Here is a 23,292-nt window from a genome sequence, read left to right as displayed (position 1 = left end):
ACCTTCCCGCCGGAGTGGTACCTATTGATCTACTTGCACTTTTCAGCATGCTTTTGAACTGCTAGGTTGGCAGGAGCAGGGACCCAGAAACGGGAGCTCACCCTGTCGTGGGGATTCGAACCGCCGACCTTTGGATCTGCAAGCCCAAGCGGCACAGTGGTTTAACCCACAGCGCCACCCGTGTTCCATTTGGGACTACTTAGTTGAGAGGAAAGGCAAGAAAGAGATGAGATGACAGAGGTTTATACAATTGTGCATGGCATGCAAAAAGGTGAATAGATACCCCTTGCCATGTAGTACAACAATACTGACAGTACTTTCTTCATTACAGGGTCCTGACTCATAAAAGTCACTCCAAACTTCCCCAAAAGCAGGGTAGAAAGAAACCCTCTAAACAATATCGAGGCAGGGATAAAGCAGGGGTCTGTGGACGTTGCCTGGAGGTCCAGGGATGCTGTCTGTGGATAGTCCTGATGCAACACTGAATGAGAGACGGTGTGGCCTAGTGGTTAGTGTGTTGGACTAGGACCTGGCAGACTAGGATTCTGATCCACATTCCAGCAGTTCACTGGGTAACCTTGAACCAGACGCAGCCTCTTAGCCTAGCCTACCTCACAGGGGCATTGCTGTGAGACTAAAATGGGTTTAGCAGGAAAAGCAGTTGTGCCACCTTGAGCTCCATGCAGGAAAGGTGTAATATAAATGTAATAATAAATAAAGTAAACATGCACCTAGCTGGTGTGGAACGTTTTACAGTCAAAACACAACTGCATGCTTGCTAGTTGGTATATGAAGGGGTTAAGGACCACAGAGTTTGAATTGCTGGAGTAGGCTCAGTCGGGTAGGGAGGAAGTGAGGGAGGAAGTGATGTAGTCCTTCTCCTCTTCACAATGTGAGCCACGGAGGGAGGACATTCCTCACTATAAGCTCTCAACTTCAGACACATGTCAGAAACTACATTGCTGTGTTTCTACCCAATAATATTTTTGGCTGCATTTTCTAGTGTTGCTCATAGGACAATGCAGGATTGATAATCCTGCATTGCGGGGGGTTGGGGGGTTGGACTGTATGACCCCCGTGGTCCCTTCCAGCTGTACAATTTCTATGAGACCTTAAATCTGCAAGTAAATCATTTTTAAACATACTTCAGTGTGTGGTCTATTCATGCAGAAGGGGTAGAAGGAACCTGACACAGGATGAAGAAAGGCTGACTAGCCTATTCCTATGCCTCACGAAACTGCCTGATGATGAGAATTAAATTCTGCTAGGGGCGCAGAGAGTCTGCTAAGCTCCATGCTTTGAATACAGGCTTGCAGCCATATTCCTTTGCTCATTGTTCCACACACATGGGCCTATAGAGGAGGAACTATAATTAATAGATCTTCTTTCCAATTCCCATCAGTTGGCCCTATGAGTTACAAGATCAGACGAGCCTTTGGTCTGATCTCACAGAACCCTTCCAAAGTTTGCGTGTGGTTTTTAAATTCCTCCATTTTGTTTTAGCAACCCACCTGCTGTCCTTGGCAAATTGAAGTTCAAGCTCTTTCAAACGTTATCTCTTCCTTTTCGTGCCAATTGGACGTGGGGGCAATGACTCAAGGTGATGGAACAGGAAGCTCACCCAGCGCCCTGTGTTAATGAATTACAGAAACTGAGGATGGAAGCAATAATTTATTCCCCTCAGAGCACCCCCTGCTCAAATAGTGAGCCCCTGCCTTCACCCTAGCAAGAGGATACTCCGCTGAGCCACTATGAAGTTAATTATCATCACACTGGTCTTGTACCTCTTCACAGGTGAGTAGATGGTTACCTCAGTCTAGAGGGAAACTCTGAAGTCTCTTTTTTTGAGTGGGCGAGCTCCCTGCTTTCTCACAGACTTGGAACATGGAGGTATTATGATTTGGAAGAGCTAAAAGGAGTTGTGTCATGTTTTGGAACAATTTTGCTTAGCCCAAAGTTGCCTGGTTGGTTCTTCAAAGACTTTGGGCACATTCCAAATTGGTCCGGAGGTTACTTATCTCTTCTCGGATCAATAATATTGGCAGAAGTATCAGGCTTTTGGGTTGCACATGCTCTCTGAAGAACATGGTCCAACTCTGAAACCTGCCACAAACAAACAATATACAGAAAAACCAATGAGATAGGACTATGGAGTAAGCTTCAGAAAGCTTGAGTCGGTTATCAGTTTGGATCCCCTTACTCAAAGGCAACCAGGAGAACAGCAAATAAACCTTTATAGGATTATTCCATTTTATCTTTCCAATAAGGTACGTTAGGCTGAGGAACTGTGACCACGCTAAGACCATTCCATGAACTTCATAGCTGAGAGAAGGGTTTGAAGTCCAAAATATTACCCACTATAGCATGGGCGAGTGGCGCTGTGGTCTAAACCACAGAGCCTAGGGCTTGCCGATCAGAAGGTCGGCAGTTTGAATCCCCACGACGGGGTGAGCTCCCGTTGCTCGGTCCCTGCTCCTGCCCACCTAGCAGTTTGAAAACATGTCAAAGTGCAACTAGATAAATAGGTACCGCTCCGGCGGGAAGGTAAACGGAGTCTCCGTGCACTGCTCTGTTTCGCCAGAAGCGGCTTAGTCATGCTGGCCACATGACCCGGAAGCTGTCTGCGGACAAACGCCGGTTCCCTTGGCCTATAGAGTGAGATGAGTGCGCAACCCCAGAGTCGTCCGCGACTGGACTTAATAGTCAGGGGTCCCTTTACCTTTATAGCATGGGCAAATAAAGACATAATCTCCAGACTCATGCCAGCACCATACCCAGTAGAAGCCACAGTGATCTATTTCCACTTTTCATTATTAGATATCTATTTCACGTAAAGGGTTCAAACACCTACAGCATAAGCAAGCCAGCCATTATGATCTCACTCCCTCATGCAGCTGTGTTCAAATGAACATATGAAATGTGCTGAAATCTTCTTTTAACCTTAAGACTGGAGATACAGATCCAATCAGATCTGGGCCGAGGTGCAGAATACGGTTATGCTGTTTTCAAGCATATCCCTTTGTAATGTGTTGTTTGGCCTTGAGAGTAACTCACTTACGCAACTCAGAGTTCCTGGAAGAGAGGCAGAGGCACCAATATAGTGGTACCTCAGGTTACATACGCTTCAGGTTACACACTCCACTAACCTAGAAAGAGTGCTTCAGGTTAAGAACTTTGCTTCAGGATAAGAACAGAAATCGGGCTCCGGTGGCATGGTGGCAGCAGGAGGCACCATTAGCTAAAGTGGTGCTTCAGGTTAAGAACAGTTTCAGGTTAAGTACGGACCTCCGGAACGAATTAAGTACTTAACCCGAGGTACCACTGTATAACAAAATGAGGAAACAATGTCAGCTTTGTAACACCACAACATTGCATCAGAAGCAGAACCCACAAGCTGATTAAAATAAATACTATTTACGGTTGTCAACAGCTTTGTCTCATGTAGCACATAAGAATACATTAAGCTGCTGGTCTAAGTCTGCATATATAGATGTTTAAAAACACAGGAGTGTGGTGTGTGTTCAAAATCTGAAACGTCCACCAAGAGAGATAACAAAGATCCACTTCTCAGCATCAAGCAACAAATAATGCAGGAGATCCATAAGTCCTGACTTTTTATAGAAGGCTAAAAAGGAGCTGGGGGGGGGGGGGTTGGCGAACTGGATCAGGGCCATGGCACTGGAAAGAAGGTGGAGTTAACAACAACAACAACAACCCCCACAACGTATTAGCCGGGGGGGGGGGCTGAGGAGAAGCAGGCACAATATTTTAATTATGTCTTCTCAAATTAGGTAAAGGTAAAGGGTAAAGGGACCCCTGACAATTAAGTCCAGTCACGAACGACTCTGGGGTTACGGCGCTCATCTCGCTTTACAGGCCGAGGGAACCAGCATTTGTCTGCTTCCGCAGACAGTTTTTCTGGGTCATGTGGCCAGCATGACTAAGCCGCTTCTGGCGAAACCAGAGCAGCGCACGGAAACACCATTTACCTTCCCACCAGAGCGGTACCTATTTATCTACTTGCACTGGCGTGCTTTCGAACTGCTACGTTGGCAGGAGCAGGGACCGTCGCGGGGATTCGAACCGCCGACCTTTCGATCGGCAAGCCCAAGCAGCACAGTGGTTTAATCCACAGCATAAATTGGGCCCCAACCTCACCACCTGAGGCTAGGTCTCCAACTCACCTCATGATCAAGCCAGGGTTGTCCACTTCCTTCTTGCTGCTCCAGGCTCCAAAATTCTAGATTTGGGTTTGCTGAAGCAGAGTCCATACTGCAAATCACGTTGTGTTTTTTTTTAGGGTCAATAGCCTGGGCCTGTGTAGGTCTAATCTTTTACTTTGATGCTTTGGCAGCACAACTGTGTGGGGATGGCTGGTGGGGAAATAATCATGACGTCTTCGGTAGTAGTTATCTTGGTAACCTAAAGTACCCTTTCAGCTTAAATTTCTCTTAAGAAGAGCAGATCCCCACAGGCCTGGATTCCTGTATGAATTCTGCAGCACACAGCAGGAACCACAGGCAAAATATTCAGAAAAAGCACAGGAACCTTTTTTGATGTGACCTATGCCAAAAGTCAAGGGATGCGGGTGGTGCTGTGGGTTAAACCACAGAGCCTAGGATTTGCCGATTAGAAGGTCGGCGGTTTGAATCGCCGCGATGGGGTGAGCTCCCGTTGCTCGGTCCCTGCTCCTGCCAACCTAGCAGTTCAAAAGCACGTCAAAGTGCAAGTAGATAAATAGGTACCACTCCGGCGGGAAGGTAAACAGCGTTTCCGTGCGCTGCTCTGGTTCGCCAGAAACGGCTTAGTCAGTAAAGGCCAGTAAAGCGAGATGAGCGCCCCAACAACCCCAGAGTCGGTCACGACTGGACCTAATGGTCAGGGGTCCCTTTACCTTTAGCCAAAAGTCAAGTTACCCAGCCATTCCCACCCCCACCCCCCGCAATGGGACTAGGAATTTGGTTTGCAATAGTACCGTGTTAAAATAATATCACCATATGAGTTCTGGCTAACAACAGCTTGTATGCTTCTTTGAATGAGGCAATGAGAACGAATATGATTGGAGGAAATTGTAATGCTTTGTGTAAGAAAGCTATAAAGAACCCCTCTTCCAGGGCGTTTGGGTGGGGTTCAACCTTTGTAGAGCGATCCTGCTGAAACTCTTTACTGCAGTAAATAAATTTTTGGGATTCTTTCTTCAACCCAACTCACTAGTAGTTAATGGTGCAAGTTGTGGCAGCAGATTTGCCTTGCAACATTTTGCCGACCTCGGCAGGACAGAGGGGCCCGGGCAGCTACCTCCTTGGTCCACGAGGGCCACGATCTGATATCTCGGATAGGCCAGTGCGTGCCAGAGTTTACCAGGACCACGGCTGCCCTGTTAGGATATTTCTGTTCCACCTTAAAAGGGAGCAGAATGTTTGTGTCGCAGCCTGCGTATTTCCTGTTTCACAGGATGTTTCTGTTATGTCTTTGCTTTCGTCTCTCTCTCTCTGTGCCGGAACACTGAAGCAGGCAGTCATGTTTTTCTTTGTTCTGATCAACGCAGAAATAAACTTGTAAATAATGCTCTCCTGAGTGCATCTTTCGCTGTGTGCATTATCTGCTGATAGAGCGTGCATCGGCTCTGGAATGTGGCAAGCTATTTCTGGAGCTCGTGTCGCTAATTGCTGATACTGCGTGTCTATGGGAGATCAATGGACGTCCGGAGGCGACGTGGAGTCATGATGGACTTTGTCTCCCTGGCAGTATCCCGACATGCCCCACCTTACTTCCTGCGCAACAAGACGTGATGCAGATATTCTGCTTCTTTTCCCAGGCCATTCGACTTTTGCCCAAACGGATAAACGAGTCTCCAAGTTGGAGCAGTTAAAGCATGACGTCACTAAACTGCTGGGAAAGGTCAGCGAGAAAGCGTGGGATAAATTGAACTTTGTCAGAAGATCGAGGCTCGGACAAGAAGTGAGGTAAGCAGATCCGTCTCCTTTCCCCCAATTTAAGGGATTGGGGACATTAACTAGGGACTTCACGGACTGCAGCTTTGAGAAGGCTGACAGGATTTCTTCTTTGATAGATTTTCCTTTGCAAGGATGTGAAGCCTGGGAGCTAACTGTGGCCCTCCATACCTCTCTATCTGGCCCTTGGGGCACACTCTCTAGGTCACATGTCTGCCCCAGTTACACCCTTTCCCCACAGGCCATACACTTCACCAACTTTGCGTCGCTTCCTCCTGGTCGGAGAGCTTTTGCATGGCTGGAATAAGTTTCCCTGACTCTGCTAATGCCTCTTGCTTGCATTGCTGGGATATAGACTGCAAAGTCTGAGTGTGTGTAGAAATGGTAGCCTACTGCACAAAAGGGGAAATTTACATTCGTAGTTGGCACAAACTTTTGCCGCTAGGCCTGGCCACCACTGAAAGGTGGTCCCAGAAAAATTGCCCAGAATGAAGTATATAGCCTTTGGGGCCTAAAAGGTTACCCCACACCCCACACCGCTCTTACTTCCTCTTCTACTTTGTTAATTTTTTCATTCTAGGAATTTATGAAATGTGCTTAAAAGTGTAACATGAAGGCTAGCTCCCCAATTCTGGAATATCTCGCTCAGTGAGGGAAGTTTGCCTCCTTTGTTTGTTTGTTTATTGTGCCACCTTTCCTTTGAAGTGTAACTTTAATCCCACAACAATCTTGCGAGGTAGATTGGGTCCTTGTCTGGCCCAAGGTCACCCAGTGAGCTTCAGACTGACTGGGGTTCTGACTCCTTGTGGAATAAATGAATGAAAATGAGTTTTATTCTCAGAGAAGGAATGGTGAGGATGACCATGCCTGCCTTAAGTCCAATTCTGTGAACAAAGAGGTTCAAAACAGCCCAAAAGAAGGGCCCCTTTGCAGAACTGTTTATCTGCATGTTTTACAGATAATGAGACAAAGCAAATGTTTGACAACCTAGAATCCTCCCTAAGAGGATTCTTTCTGCTAGAATGTACAATTAAGTAAGGAATGTATTACAAGTAGATCGATAGCCTATGCCAGGGGTGCCCAAACGTTTTTCAAAGAGGGCCAGATTTGATGAAGTGAACGTGTGTGAGGGCCGACCAAAATTGTTGACCCTTTTTTAGGGTTTTACCTCAGGAAATGAACTGCCACAGGGCCGGATTGAACCAACCGGCAGGCTGGATTAGGCCCCCAAAATGGACTTTGGACATACCTGCCTCCTGATTTATGAGGGCTGGATGACTTGAAAACACACCCCTGTTGACGAAACTGCTAATTTAGATGGGCGTGGGATGTATGTAAAGGAGGGGGGGACATATTAGGGTAATATTAGGGAGCAGGCATGAAATGGGTGTTTAGGGAAACCTGTAAACTACAATTTCTTAACCAATACGGATATTCGAAGCGTTTTAGGGTATAAATTGTCTGTGATGAGAACTGGAATGCGCAATCCCCTCTTTACAGCATGAGCTGGGGGGCGGGTTTGTTGCCCACAGTACTGTGTCGACCAGCTCATGCCTGATTGTGGTGTAGACTCCTTCTTTCAAAGAGAAAGTTGAATCCATCTGGGAAAGGTCCCTGGGACAGATTTGTCCAACACTCCCCCCTCCCCGATCCTAATCCAGTATTCTAAACCAGGGGTCCCCAAACTAAGGCCTGCGGGACAGATAAGGCCCAAGGGACTTGTTTATCTGGCCCATGGAGACCCCCATGGCGCTGCGCGGCTGCTCACTTCTGGGTTGGAGGAGCACCAGAAATAGCTTGTGAGCATGCGCGTTATTTGCGCATGTGCAAGCATTATTTCCAATGCACATCCAGGTTGGAGGAGGCCCGTGCACATGCGGACAAGCTATTTCTGGTGCTCCTTCGACCCGGAAGTGCACCGAAAATAGCATGTGTGCACGTGTATGGGCACGCGCTCCTCCGGCCTGCCACGTGATCAGTGCTGGAGACACAGGCCCAAGGCGCGGTAAGTTTGCTGACCCCTGTTATAAACACTCTACCACACTGGCTCTGTATCCCACTCACAACGCTCTATGCCTTCTGAACCCCCACAGAATCTTGTTTCGCGATGATGTTGCAAAACTGCGCAAGTATGTCCAGGACCTGCACGCTGAGCTGCCCCCCGAAATCACACAGGCCTACCACGCGGCTGTTCAGTTGTCTGGGCACGCCCTGGTGGGCGCCAGCTGTAACCTAGCCATCTTACGGTCTGCCACAGAAGAGCTCTACGAGGGGCTGGAATCTCTAGTGACTTTCTATGCCAGCCCTGTCGCGGAGAAGTTGAGACCGCACACGCAAGTCCTGAGAAATATGGTCGTCCCCAAGGTGCAGGAGCTGGAGGAGAAGCTGAAGCAGCAAGTGGAAGAAAAGGGGCCTGAGCTGATCCCTTACGCGCGGAAGCTTCACCGCCAGTTGCACGAATACCAGAGGTCCCTAGAGCCTTATGCCAACCAGGCCCAGGAGAAGATTAAGCTGGGCATAGAGACATTCAGCCAGACCATGCAGCGCTACATCACCCCACTTATGGAGGCAATCAAAAAACGCATCAAAGACTCTTAAGAGGTGGGGCTGACATACCCACCAGTGCTTTCCCCAGATCTCTGAAGCTTCTCATAAGCAATGGAGGATGGAACCTTGGCCAAACTCTTTGAAACAGAAAGGGTCAAAAAAGGGAAGCGACTGGATTGAGTGTTCTCAGCAATTTGGGGGGGGGGGAGCAGAGGCTGTTGGTGATATCTTCCCTCCCGCAAACCATGTAATAAAGGAGCTGTCCCTAATAATGCTGGTTTAGGGCTGTGTTTATGTCTTAATGTTTTCTGAAAATAATCTTATTGCATTTGTATATAATAATATAAATGGAGAAAATGTTACATGTTATAATATAAAATCATATTATAATATAATCAGGCTCAGCGATGCATGTAAATTTCAATAAAATAGTCTTAATCCAGACTACTTAGCCCTAAGTGTGTCTTGGTGGGCTGTGGCTATTTTGTTCTTAAGAGGCAAAGGTAATGAAGATGCACTGTGTATCTTGAAATTTGTCCAAGCCAGACCTTTTCCTCAGGATTCTCAAGTTTATGCATTAACTTTTCCTTTAGTGTTGTGTTCCAGACCTCTTGAAAAAGGTAAGTTGAAGACTATTTCCACTTTTTGGCAATCGCAAAGGCATGCTACAACAAGAAGGAAAGCCACAGGCTATTTGTGGAATACATTTCTTGGTTGTTCATCACAGATTAAGTAAGAAGATGAATCAAGATCAAGGATTAAAGCCTGGGAAGCGATTTTACAAATCTCTTGAAAAACTGACATCCCACCCCCCACAATGATGTAATATCTGGGCACAACCACCACACATGGACTAAAGTACTCCACAATCTTTTTTTAACATAACGGTGGCAGCATATGCTTTATTCTATGGAGGGTGCAGGGCATGAAAAATTATTTTAATAGCATTCTCTCTTTTTCTGGCAGAAGCAGATCAAAATGGTGCTTACTCCACAGAGCATTGAAGGATATGTGACAATGGTTGAACTACATGTTCTGTTAGCTACCTAGCTGTGCCTTTTAAGTGTAGAGTTTTCTTCTGCTTTTCCACAAAATTGCAAAAGCAGGGGGTGGCTGATTGGTTCAGGAACCAAGAATGGCAAGGCAAGTGGTGGTTTAACTCTTCTCCGCTCCCATAATCCTGAATTTCTGTTTGCTGCCTTGAGAGATTCAGCAGAAAGATGGCCTAAAAAACTGTAAATGATGCTATTTGGTCTATGAGGAACGGCTAAGGGAGCTGGGCATGTTTAGCCTGGAGAAGAGGAGGTTAAGGGGTGATATGATAGCCACGTTCAAATATATAAAAGGATGTCACATAGAGGAGGGAGAAAGGTTGTTTTCTGCTGCTCCAGAGAAGCGGACACGGAGCAATGGATCCAAACAACAAGAAAGAATATTCCACCTAAACATTAGGAAGAACTTCCTGACAGTAAGAGCTGTTTGACAGTGGAATTTGCTGCCAAGGAGTGTGGTGGAGTCTCCTTCTTTGGAGGTCTTTAAGCAGAGGCTTGACAACCATATGTCAGGAGTGCTCTGATGGTGTTTCCTGCTTGGCAGGGGGTTGGACTCGATGGCCCTTGTGGTCTCTCCCAACTCTATGATTCTATGATTGTGTATAAAGTATAGCCATACCTTGGGTTACAGATGCTTCGGGTTGTGTGTTTTCGGGTTGTGCACCACACTGAACCCGGAAGTACTGGAAAAGGTTACCATATCTTTCGCTCCATAAGACGCACCTGACCATAAGACGCACCTAGTTTTTAGAGGGGGAATGCAATAAAAAAATATTCTTTAAAGGGAGCGCTGAGCAGAGCCTGTATGCATCCCAGGCTCTGCTCAGCGCTCCCTTTCACGCTCTGCGTGGCTCTTGCGGGCTTTTCTGGGAGGTGGGGGATGGTCCCTCTCACTGTTCTGGCTTCTGGGATAGTTGCGCAGCCTCTTCAGGGCAGCGGGATGAAGGCTCCCCGCTGCCCTGCGGAGGCTTTGCACGGCTAAGCCAGAAGCTAGAACAGCGAGAGGGAGCACTGCGCAGCAATCTCTCTCGCTGTTCTGGCTTCTGGCTTAGCCCCGCGAAGCCTGCATTCGCTCCATAAGACGTACACAGATTTCCCCTTACTTTTTAGGAGGGAAAAGGTGCGTCTTATAGAGCGAAAAATACGGTACTTTTGGATTTTGGCGCTTGTGCATGCACAGAAGCACCGAATTGCAACCCGCATGTGTGCAGACGCAGCATTGCGGGTTGCGAATGCTGCGGGTTGCGAACGTGCCTCCCGCACGAATCCCACACGAGCGACCACTGTAGTGCAGAAATTCAGATATCTCATCCCTACCTCAGTTTAATGTCCATACTTCTTCCCTGCCTCTCCAACACACACACACACACACACACACACACACACACACACACACACACTCCCCATGAAATTCACAAAGACAACAAGGATAATTGAAGGCTAGGTCTTTTATTGCTCCATTAAGGGGATGTTTACAGGCATAAGGAGTCGTTGTGTCGGGGAGAGTGTGGCTCTTCAGCAGCTTCAACCTTTGCTAGGTGCCTGTCTGAGAATTCCCAGCACAAAGGCCAGACTCCCTCCATCCTTATCCTGCTGCTCACCCCCTCTTGGTTGCTAGACCGGGTTCTCACTCGGGCGGCAGCATAAACTTGGCCAGACAACCCGGGAAGTCTTCAGCGCAGTCTTGCAAGCTTTTGTAGGTCTGCCTGAGATTGCCGTGAAGTCGCTGGATGACGGGCCGGAGCTCCTGGGTCCGCTGTTGGATTTTGGTCTTCATGTCCTCCACAACAGGCTCCAGCTGGGCTCGGATATCCTCCACGTTCTGTGTCAGCTTCTCCCTGCCAGAGGCCAGGGTCTGCTGCAAGGCCTCCATCCGTTGCTCTGCCTGCTCCTGCAGCTTCTCAGTGTAAGGGGCTACCCGCTCCTGCACTTTGGTGATGCCGCTCCGCAACTTCTCGTCCAGAGCTTCTGCAAAAGGTTGCACCTTCCGATTCAGCTCCTGCAGGTCCTCCGTCACCTTTTGGAGGGCCGGAAGAAGCTGGTCCTTCAGTTCTGCCAGGTGGCTTTGGACTCTGTTGAATTTGTCGGCGGCCTGGGTGCTGCAGAGGAGAAATAGTTTTTATATATATATATATAATTTATTAGCTTTTTAACATACCATTTTCAACAGTAAGTAAACATACGTTTACATCTTATTCAAATTTTTTTACTTCCATCAGTCCTGTCTGAAAATTTTCCAGTCTAATCTCTTAGTACGCATTTCTTATTTTCCCTACAGTGGTATCTCAGGTTAAATACTTAATTCGTTCCGGAGGTCCGTACTTAACCTGAAACTGTTCTTAACCTGAAGCACCACTTCAGCTAATGGGACCTCCTGCTGCTGCTGCGCTGCCGGAGCACGATTTCTGTTCTCATCCTGAAACAAAGTTCTTAACCTGAAGCGCTATTTCTGGGTTAGTGGAGTCTGTAACCTGAAGCGTATATAACCAGAGGTACCACTGTATTACATTTCAAACTCATAACCAATATCTCTCTCTTTTTCTACTTTGTAACACTTCGTATATTTCTCCTTACAAAAATTCTCGTAGTCCTACTAACGTGATTTGTGGATTACAGTTGCTCTTCAAATAATTCATATCCTTCTTCCAATCTTCTGTAAATCTCTGGTCCTGCAGGTTTCGAACCCTTCCTGTCATTTTGCCCAATTCTACATAGTCCATTAATTTTGTCTGCCATTCTTTTTTTTTAAATATTATTTATTAAAAGTTTAACAGTTACAGAAAAAAGAAGAAAAAATGACAAAGAATTTAACAAACAATACATCAAAAATGAAAAAAAGAAACAGAAAAAACAATACATGAAAACAACAAGAAAAACAAAAACATTTAAAAACGCATCCAATTTCCATATCTTTACCTTTCATTTACTTGTTTCATTGACCTCCTCACACCTCCCTTTTTTGTATTCTAGTTCAATTAGCTATTTCAGCAAATCCTTTCCATCTTTCTCAATTTTTTGTTCTATAGTTTATCTTAACACAATCTAACTTTAAATTTTCCACTTTGGCCCATTAACATTCAATTTTTGCTTAATACTTTATAGCATTTCTACTAAAACGATATAGCTTCTTTCCAGCATTCTTCTAACCTTCATTATCGTCTGCCATTCTTCTTTCGTCAGAAGCAGAGGAGAAATAGTTTAACCTGGGAGAAACCTACAGGCCAGTTGTCCTTCAAGGAGTATGTCGTACTGAGGCCAGTTATTCAAGCTGGCTTCTCTTTCTCCTTCTCAGGAGGAAAAGGGAAAAGCAAGCACTTTTTCACACAACACACAGGTGAAACCTACCGCAAGCTGCGCTGATGCCTACCAACTAAGATAGCTTCAAAAGGGACTAGGCACATTCATGGAATACGAGGGTGATTTATTTGCTTAACAACATTTATGCCCTGTTTAATTGTAACAAAACCTCAAAGGGGTTTACAAAAATACAACTATTCTCAGTTAAAAGCAACTGAGAACGAGCAATGAAAGCCTTTTAAATATAGTTAAAATCAGCAGTAATCTTAAAAAAAAAAAATAGTAAACACATTTGATATGTCTGGACAGGCCTGCGAAAACAAAAATGTTTTAAGCAGGTGCCAAAAAGGAAATACAGCGAACACGCCTGCCTGCGGTCAATAGGCAAAGATTGCTGTTACAATAATTATATGTGAAAATAGATGTTATATGTGTCAGCTGTAACAGTTCCAGTGCCAGAAATCAAAGTGATCAAGTGGGCACTTGTGGGGTAAGGCAATCCTCACACGTAAAGTATTCCCATGCTGTTAAGGGCTTTATATACTTTTGCTTTTGCTATAAACTTGTTCTGAACATTTACTGGCAATTGTAATGTATATTATATATATACTTTTGTAAACCACTTAGAGGCTTCATGGACAGTTACGCAGCATACAAACGTTGATCAATAAATAGCAGGAGGGGGAATCCAGCTGGGTTCTTGCACTGACCATGTGCGTCTTTGCTTTGCTCTGCCACTGGTGTTCTGGCCTCCTTTGGGAGATAAATGTCACACCCCAAAGGAAGCCTAAGTACATTTTAAACCTGCAGTTCCAAGGAAAGAGATGTACCTAGATGCCCATTCTAAATTCCAGCTTCTTACATGATGTTGAAGGTCTCTGTGAAGCCCCTTTGAGTGAACCACGTTGTATCTGCTGCATCGTAAGCCTAGTCACAGGGTAGAGATTTCAAATCACCCTTGGAGATTTCTCTTATCAAATTCAACGTGGCATCCCGTGATGTCAGCCCTAGTCTGGGTCAGTACAACCTGTGCTTGGGAGGGTGATGTGGTTTGTGTGTTTATATAAAGATATTGTGTCACCTGATCTCCTCGGGTAGCTTGAAATTTTCAAAGGGGCTGAGGATCTGCTTCCAAGTCAGGGCTGTGCTCACAGGTTCATCGCTTGAAGCAGAACCTGTGGGAGGGAAGGAAGGAAGGAAGGATGCCACATATAACAGGGTTGCCATCAAAAAGTGAAAATCCAGACACGAAAGTTGTGGAGCGTCCCCCTCCCCGTTTTTTTGCAAAATCTCCAAAACAGGTAAAGTTTTTTAAAGCTATTTTATTGGGATAAAATAGCCTATAATTAAACATTTTCGATACGGGCTGCCATATGCCTGGCTTCTCCCAGCCATTATAACCGATTTCTGAAAATTCCACCTGGACACCATTTTTGGATGGATGGATCCCGGACATATGGCAGCCCTAACTTTATAAGAATGCATCCTCATTATGGAATTGGCCTTGAGGCTCTCCTGCCTTGACACAAGTGTGAATTCTTTTACCTCAGAAAAACAGAGCGTGGCCACATTCACAGCACGTTTCTACAGCACCGCTTTAAATCCTCCCAAAGGATTCTGGGAGCTGTAGTTTGTTAAGGGTGCAGAGCTTTGTTAGGAGACCTCTATTCCCCTCGCAGAGCTACAGTTCCCAGAGTTTGCGGGACATAAAGACTGGCCGTTAAACCTTTCAGGGAGAGGAATACCGGGGGGGGGGGCTCCTAACAGCTCTCAGTGTCCTTAGCAAACTACAGCTCCCAGAATTCTTTTTTTTAATAACTTTTTTATTCAAAATTAAAACAAAACATATTATCCAGAAACATATCATCCTTATTCCCCCCCCATTTTCCTCCCTCCCCACCCCCCGACTTCCCTCAGTCCCAGTCTTTGATTTCTCTAAAAATGCTGTTTTCTGCATGTTACACAGTTGTATAGATCCTCAAACTATTTAGCTGATTATTATCAATAAAAAGTTTGTGAATGTTTATTCAAAGCCAGCCAAGGAGTCCAGTTCGCTTTGTTGGGTCTTCAAATACTTTGTAAAGGGTTCCCATTCATCTTTAAAGTCACAGTTATCCTTGTCCCGTAGCTTGTATGTCGGTTTTGCCAGAGCTCCCAGAATTCTTTTGGGGGAAGCCACAACTATTTGACGTGGCCTGTTTGGGCATCTCTGCGGTGTTTTGATCTTGGCAGGTCTCAAAGGATCACGAGATCAGTGACCTTTGTGCCTGGTTATCACGAACTGCAGGTCTCTCCTCACCCCAGAGAGGTTTGCCCAACGCCAAGCCCTTTATTATTTCCATGCCAGGCAAGGGGTCTTTTTATTTTTCCACGCCTTCGCATTTTCCATCCTTTTACCTTTGCTCTTAGATCTATTAATGCTGGAGATCTCCCCCGTTCCCCTTTTTACAGACTTGTTGTTTATAATTATTGTTAGTCTATTGTAATTTTTAATATTTCATAGTATTGTTGTTAGGTGCCCTGGGTGCCCTAGTTGAACTGAAGGGACAAATTTCATGAAATTGGGGAGGAAAGAGAGTTAAGCCACCATTTGATGGATGAAGACCACCCAGGGACAACTGCAGGCACGATTCCTGCATTGCAGGGGGTTGAACTAGATGACCCTCAGGATCCCTTTCTATAATTCTGTGATCTGGTGAAGATTCACGTCAATAATAAAAAAATAATATTTTTTTTTATTTATATCCCGCCCTCCCCAGCCAAAGCAGGGCTCAGAGCGGCTAACAACAATAAAAGCAACACAGTTTACATAAAATCACCATCAATTAATTGAAATGCATTCTAAAATCAACTCATTCTAAAATCAATTCTTAATCAAATTAATGGCAACCATTGGGCTGGAGTTCTATCAAGAGCTCCAGAAGACAAATGCTGAGGATAATTTTTACCAGAGACTCGTTTCTGGTCTCTGTGAAACAGAACAGGGTGGGATATACCTTTATTACAGGCATATGGGACTCACTCATGCCCTGCCTGCCTTCTGCCTTTGGAATTGCCCAAACTGACCTCAGCATTACACAGGCTTGCAAATCAAACTGCTGCTATTATTATTGGATGGAATTCAATGCAGCGCTAAGGAGATAGTTCTCCTTAGTCTCCTAAGGAGATAGTTCTTCTTAGTCTCCAACACAAGAATTTCTGCTTGCCCTGCGGAACCACCTCCCCTCTCCTCTCCCCGGGTGCTGTTCTGGGGGGGGGGTTCACCTGAGCCTCTGGAGATTTGGGGGAGGCATGGGGGTCCATAGGGGGGGGGAGCCCATTGTACCAGCTTCTGCCAGTGGGGTGGGTTAGCTGAATCCAGCCCGCCACTATTCACCTCCTGACTGAAGCGTTGCATCTTTCATTCATACACGACGGGTCAAAATACAACAGATAACATCTGACCCACTTTCTATGTGCCAGGAAAATCTGCCCCTGTGGGATTTCTGCTCCCAATGCAGCTGTTAAAAACTACAGGTCCTGTGTAGGGCCAGGGTAGGTCTTTCTCCCAACTCAATGCATTGAAAGGTTTTTTAGATCCTGACTGTGTTTGCCAATGAGAGCTGGACCATAAAGAAGGCTGATCGCTGAAGAATTGATGCTTTTGAATTATGGTGCTGGAGGAGACTCTTGAGAGTCCCATGGACTGCAAGAAGATCAAACTTTTCCATTCTGAAGGAAATCAGCCCTGAGTGCTCACTGGAAGGACAGATGCTGAAGCTGAGGCTCCAATACTTCATGAGAAGAGAAGACTCCCTGGAAAAGACCCTGATGTTGGGAAAGATGGAGGGCAGAAGGAGAAGGGGACGGCAGAGGACGAGATGGTGGGACAGTGTTCTCGAAGCTACCAGCATGAGTCTGGCCAAACTGCGGGAGGCAGTGGAAGACAGGAGTGCCTGGCGTCCTCTGGTCCAGGGGGTCACAAAGAGTCGGACACGACTAAACGACTAAACAACAACGTGTTTGCCAATGCTGTATGAGGGGAAGGCGGGCAGGTGAGAGCCTAACCAGAGGGAACCCCACTTACCTATGATGGCGGCCAAGCTGAGGAAAACAGCAAGAAGCTTCATGGTGCAATGGGCCCAGGGAGGCACTGGAAAGGCGGAATAATGAGGAATGTCAGAAAAGAGATGAAAGACATCCATTTATGGGATGGCAGGGCAGGCTGACCACTCTGACCCTGTCACTCATTAACCCGGGGCTCCAAAGCGGTTTGGCAAGAGAAGGGCCCGCTGGCCTCTCTCCCGCTCACTACCCATCACCCTGCCCTCAAAAACTCAGGAGGTGGGCAATGGCCCGGGAGAGGGTATTCTCTGGAGCAGCCCCTGAGTTGTGGATCCCCCCTTCCCACAGAGGTGCACTTGGCAAGGAGGCGGCACCTCTTTCACTTTGGACCCCTTCTGTTTCAGTGGTGGGACCTCAGGGTGAAGGGTGCGAATGTCATTGCAAAAAAGGATTTGACTCCAAAACCAAAAGGTGGATGGGAGAATATTAGGAGTATTTTCAAGGGGGATTCGGGCCTTAAGTTTAGGAATTCATTGCACAAAGTTAACGTATTTTTCGCTCCATAAGACGCACCAGACCACAAGATGCACCTGGTTTTTGGAGGAGGAAAACAAGAGAAAAAAATATTCTGAATCTCAGAAGCCAGAACAGCAAGAGGGATCGCTACGCAGTGAAAGCAGCAATCCCTCTTGCTGTTCTGGCTTCTGGGATAGCTGCGCAGCCTGCATTCGCTCCATAAGACGCACACACATTTCCCCTTACTTTTTAGGAGGGGGAAAGTGAGTCTTATAGAGCAAAAAATACGGTAAAAGATCATCAAGTTCCTACAGGGTTGCTCACTTTCCCACTAGCTTTTGCTCCTGCACCTCAGTAAGCAACTTGATCCACAGACAAAGCCAGGCGGTCATGATGCAGTAAGGACGCAGGTGGCACTGTGAGTTAAACCACAGAGCCTAGGACTTGCCGATCAGAAGGTCGGCGGTTCGAATCCACGTGACGGGGTGAGCTCCCATTGCTCTGTCCCTGCTCCTGCCAACCTAGCAGTTCGAAAGCACGTCAAAGTGCAAGTAGATAAATAGGTACCGCTCTGGCGGGAAGGTAAACAGTGTTTCCGTGTGCTGCTCTGGTTCACCAGAAGCGGCTTAGTCCTGCTGGCCACATGACCCGGAAACTGTACGCCGGCTCCCTCGGCCAATAAAGCAAGATGAGCGCTGCAACCCCAGAGTCGGTCACAACTGGACCTAATGGTCAGGGGTCCCTTTACCTTTACCTTAATGATGCAGAACCTTGCCTGCATTTTTTTATTAAAAAGCTGATTTCTGCAGATCAGCTGTTGCTAGAGGCACGGGGCAGCTATCCCTAGCCTGCTGCCCTCCTGATTCTATGGGAATCCAACACTCATCAGCTCCCAGCCAGCATGGTCAATAGTCAGCTGCCCATCCCTGACTGAAACTTTACAGCTTGATCCTATCACCAGCCAGCTCCCACCTGCCTGCCTTCTCGCTTACAACCAGGGGGTGGCGCTGCCAGTCAGCTTCCTCCTTATTAGTCTCAGTGCCGCCCCTGAAGCAGGGATTAGGGCAGGGGCAAAACTAGAAAACATTGGCTCTGCCAGTCGTTGGCTCTACATGCCTCAGTGGGCGCCAGGCCCTACTGGCAACAGTGATTTAACAGCCTGTGTGCCCCTGGGTCCTCTGTTCATGCGGCTTCAGCACTGCATTATTTACCTTTAAAGCCCTAAATGGCCTTGGTCTAGTGTACCTGAAGGAGCGTCTCCACCTCCATCATTCTGCCCGGACACTGAGGTCCAGCGCCGAGGGCATCCTGGCAGTTCCCTCGCCCTCCCATCAGATGTCAAAGAGAAAAATAACTACCAAACTTTTAGAAGACATCTGAAGGCAGCCCTGTTTAGGGAAGCTTTTAATGTTTTGGTAGGTTATTGTATTTTAGTGTTTTGCTGGAAGCTGCCCAGAGTGGCTGGGGAAACCCAGCCAGATGGGCGGGGTATAAACAATAAATTATTATTATTATTATTATTATTATTATTATTATTATTATTAGCCTGTGTAGGATTAGGGGAAAACTGCCATCCACTCTAGAAATCTGCTTGTCTTGGTCTGAAATCCACCACCTGACTTAAGGCGGCATCATCAACTCACTTCTTCAAACATTTGCACCGCTATTAAGAAACTGTTTACGAAGTTTGGTTACAATTGACTTAAAACTTCTGAAACAATTCTAAGTATATGAATTATCTGCCCCCCCCCCATTTGTCACTATAAACTGAAACGGCTACACACACACACATTTACCTCAGATGGCAGAGAAATCAGGAACCAGAGGAAATTTGAATTCTATCTGAGCAAACTCTGCTTGTATCCAGTTCCACACCGGTTTCAAACCCCACCCAAGCGGCTGCTCTCCTTACCTAGCTCTGCAGGCTATTGGCTCCTCTTGAGTAGGCCAGCTTCTCTGCCTGTGTCTATATTTATAGTTGGATCAGCAAGAGATAAGGATTCGGGAATCGCATCTGCAGACCTGGTGGCACGACTGCCACCCCACCAGGCCCCTCCCAGAGCCAGGGCACTGTCCCTGAATTACCTCCGGGGTGCTCAGTGAGCTAGGAAGAGTAGAGGTCACAGAATCAAAGCGCGGTGGAATTGCAAGGGACACCGAAGGGTCATCTAGCCCAACCCCCCTGCAGTGCAAGGACGAGGGGAGGAAGGGTTGTGGACTTGGGAACCATGAACAGGAGCAAAAGGACAGCACAGGGTCCGAACAGTTCTGAGTTTCACAACCAGGCTGCCTCTTTTGATTCATTCCTCATGGCACAACAGCCAGTGGTAGAACATGGGATTTGTGTGCAGGTCACAGGTTCGATTCCCGCGTCTCCGGGCAGAGCTGGGAGAGTCCCTTGCCTGAACCCCCGGAGAGTTGCCAGCAGTTGGTGCGGACAAGGCCGAACCAGCTGAATGGGATCGGTAGAAGGCAGCTTGCCACATTCGTGTTGTGACCAGATTGAGCATGCAGAGTTTTACCAGAGCAGAAGTAGGCCTAGTCCGGACTCTCTGGCTGTCCTTGTCTTCCCACCTTCGCGCACTGTCTTGCAGGTTTCAAATTTGCAAGTTGACACAAGGGAAGGCATTAGGATGGAGCATCACTCCATCAATCTCAGTGTGGCCTCACCTGGTTAAAAAGTAAAGGGACCCCTGACCATTAGGTCCAGTCATGACCGACTCTGGGGTTGCGGCGCTCATGTCACTTTATTGGCCGAGGGAGCCGGCGTACAGCTTCTGGGACATGTGGCCAGCATGACTAAGCCGCTTCTGGCGAATCAGAGTAGTGCATGGAAATGCCATTTACCTTCTTGCCGGAGCGGTACCTATTTATCTACTTGCACTTTGACATGCTTTCGAACTGCTAGGTTGGCAGGAGCAGGGACCGAGCAACGGGAGCTCACCCCGTTGCGGGGATTCGAACTGCCGACCTTCTGATTGGCAAGCTCTAGGCTCTGTGGTTTAGCCCACAGCGCCACCCGCATCCCTGGTTACCTCCCTACATAAGCACCACCCCAGGGCCTTCCGACATCCTCCTCCTCCATCTCCTTGTTGCCCTTCCTTTGGGAAAAAGGAATTCCAGAAAACAGGATTATAGCTTTAACATTTTATCACTGCCACCTTCTCTGAGGCTTCAAAGTATCATGTGCTCTGGCACTTGGCTCGCATCCCATGGCTCATCAAGGTGTTTTTTTAAATATAAAAATGTGATCAGTTGTCAGCCCAGATTTAGACTGCACGCCCCCCCCCCTACCAAACTCTCCACCTGGAGTGGCCTCTGCCAGGAGCAAACAAGGTCAGCTGCCTCGCCCACTTTTAACCATCCACGGTTGGCCACCTTTGAGCGGATCAATTCTTGCGTCAGGTGGGAAAGGAGTGCTCGGCCACCTCTGCCGAGCCAGCGGGGAGATGAGTGAGCAAAGGAGAGGGCCCCCAGAAGCCCATATTTTCAGGTGAGGAGGTGAAAGGGAGGAGGGCTGTCTAGACAGAGAGGTCTAGATTCTCCACAATCAGCTGTTCATCCCTCTTCCAACAGCTACTCCTCTTGCAAACCAGTCTTCATGTGCAAGGAGCACAAGAGTCACGCTCACTCTCAGCCACCAGCATCTGGGTCACCCCGAGTGACTTGCTAGCTCAATTACTTTGGAAATGGAGCTTGCCTTTTTAAAAGCTCGTCCCCCACCAAATCGCTGGGGAATGTGAGCCTTAGCAAGGCAGCATGCAGTAACCTCAGCGTTCTAAGGAAATCTCCATTTGACAGATTTTACAGTTGGGGAGTTTAGGGGTACTTCTCTTGGTCATTGAGGTTGCCCCAAATGCCCAGAGTGGCTGGGGCAACCCAGATGGGTGGGGTAGAAATAATAAAATTATCATTGCTGTATTATGGAAAGACCCAGCACAGTCCTTTGACACTCCCAAATTCTGCACAATGCATTTTTTGCTGCTTGGGAAGCAGCCTTTCCGAACTGTAAATCAGATTGAGCTGGACATTAGAGCTGGAAAACTGCTTATTACCTATTTTTCGCTCTATAAGACGCACCAGACCACAAGACGCACCTAGTTTTTGGAGGAGGAAAACAAGATAACAAATATTCTGAATCTCAGAAGCCAGAACAGCAAGAGGGATCGCTATGCAGTGAAAGCAGCAATCCCTCTTGCTGTTCTGGCTTCTGGGATAGCTGCGCAGCCTGCATTCGCTCCATAAGACGCACACACATTTCCCCTTACTTTTTAGGAGAGAAAAAGTGAGTCTTATAGAGCAAAAAATACGGTATATATATATATATTGCGCTTAATTCTCTACTCTGTCCCTGCAGAATATTCTGTCCAAGCAAAGAGCTTTTTCTGTCCTCTTTTTCAAGCTGCCCTTTAAGCCGTCATTTTACAGATGAGCACCACTTCCAAGAACGGAGGAAACCATAGTGTTACTGGACATGCCACTAAGGATTAATTAAAACTTGTTATATAATGGCCCCAATTGCTTTCAGGTGAAATGGCTGCATGTCACACGCAGGTGAGTCCCAGACCACCTGAGGATGGAGGCTCTGTGATTCGGATTGCAAAGGTATACTTGCCTTGCAATAAACAATCACCATTTTCATGTTCTGCCTTTTGAGCAATCCAAACTGCTTCACACTGCTCATCTCAGCAGCCCTTTCACGAGCTGCTTGTGAAGGTTAGAATCAAGTCTGTAGTGCAAACAGAAGACCAACACTGGCCTGTGTCTCACACCACTTTAAATCAGGGGTGTGGAACCTCTGACCCTGCAGATGTTGGGGAGCCAAAAACTGGCATCAGCTGCAGACAGCACGTCCCATGGCCTGGCCTGGGGGCATGCTATGTTGCCACTATGTTGGCAATACCTGCATTAAACTTAAAGGTAAAGGGACCCCTGACCATTAGGTCCAGTCGTGACCGACTTTGTGGTTGCGGCGCTCATCTCGCTTTATTGGCCGAGGGAGCTGGCCAGCATGACTAAGCCGCTTCTGGCGAACCAGAGCAGCGCACGGAAACGCCGTTTACCTTCCCGCTGGAGTGGTACCTATTTATCTACTTGCACTTTGACGTGCTTTCGAACTGCTAGGTTGGCAGGCGCAGGGACCAAGCAACGAAAGTTCACCCCGTCGCGGGGATTCGAACAGCCGACCTTCTGATCAGCAAGTCCTAGGCTCTGTGGTTTAACCCACAGCACCACCCGCATCCCTTCATTCAACTTAGAATAAACTAAATGAATACAGACTTTGCTGCTCAGCACACTGGCAAGGAAACAAAGCTGAGACTGGCTTCAGTGATACGTGCAAAGCAGCACACTTATTTTGTTTTATCAAAACAAACCACAAGTTTCTTCTTGGCTCCATTGGTTTGGAGGTAACAACCCACCAATGTTAGTTTGCATGTATCATGGAGCCAGCCTTTGGTTCATCTCCTCTCTGGTGTGCTGCAAGAAGGAGCAGAAAAGTATACACTCACTTTTAAACCAAGTTATTTTATATGGTTAAAGAGTGACATGCAAACAAGGCCACGGAAAGGAGCTCGTGGAATTCCCATCACCTCTTTAGTTTTTGTTCTCACGACAAGCCTGCAAGGTAGGTTGGGACAGGCTGAGCTTAAGGGCAAGCAGAGTTTTGTTGGCTGAGTGGGTGGGTATGTGAGCCCAGGTCAAAGTTCATTTATCTGTCCACTGCACTCCCACCAACTGACTTCCTGGCAGAGCTGCACACTGACTGGGGGCTTTCTAGAGCCCAGCTCAGGCCATGGTCACTGGACTCCACCACTGCCAATTCACAGGACTTATCATGGAACCACACCAAGTGAGCACCAAAAAGCCTCAGTCGTGGATCT

The 23,292-nt window shown here is 47.1% G+C and overlaps 2 protein-coding genes across 3 annotated transcripts; one reads left to right on the top strand and one right to left on the bottom strand.

The window, feature by feature from the left end:
* The first annotated feature begins 1,636 nt into the window (after window positions 1-1,636).
* LOC310684666 (uncharacterized protein) lies at window positions 1,637-8,956 on the top strand. The gene is made up of 3 exons (XM_083456124.1): window positions 1,637-1,794; window positions 5,819-5,966; window positions 8,048-8,956. The coding sequence occupies exons 1-3, from the start codon at window positions 1,752-1,754 to the stop codon at window positions 8,550-8,552; spliced, it is 696 nt and encodes a 231-aa protein (XP_083312250.1). The 5' UTR covers window positions 1,637-1,751; the 3' UTR covers window positions 8,553-8,956.
* Window positions 8,957-10,986: 2,030 nt separating this feature from the next.
* On the bottom strand, window positions 10,987-19,409 carry LOC310684719 (uncharacterized protein). 2 transcript variants are annotated; one of them, XM_083456204.1, is made up of 4 exons: window positions 19,323-19,409; window positions 16,917-16,982; window positions 13,932-14,025; window positions 10,987-11,652 (listed from the first exon to the last, which is right to left on the bottom strand). In XM_083456204.1, exons 2-4 carry the CDS (start codon window positions 16,957-16,959, stop codon window positions 11,181-11,183), a joined length of 609 nt encoding a protein of 202 aa, XP_083312330.1. In that variant the 5' UTR covers window positions 16,960-16,982; window positions 19,323-19,409; the 3' UTR covers window positions 10,987-11,180. The 2 variants fall into 2 exon arrangements, with proteins under 2 accessions (XP_083312330.1, XP_083312331.1); XM_083456205.1 differs by having other exon boundaries at window positions 19,207-19,353.
* Window positions 19,410-23,292: the final 3,883 nt, after the last annotated feature.

Source organism: Podarcis tiliguerta, assembly GCF_965153285.1.
Source record: "Podarcis tiliguerta genome assembly, chromosome: 8".
Classification (NCBI taxonomy): domain Eukaryota; kingdom Metazoa; phylum Chordata; class Lepidosauria; order Squamata; family Lacertidae; genus Podarcis; species Podarcis tiliguerta.
Note: the sequence above shows the minus strand (reverse complement) of the source record. Positions and strands in the feature narration are given on the sequence as shown.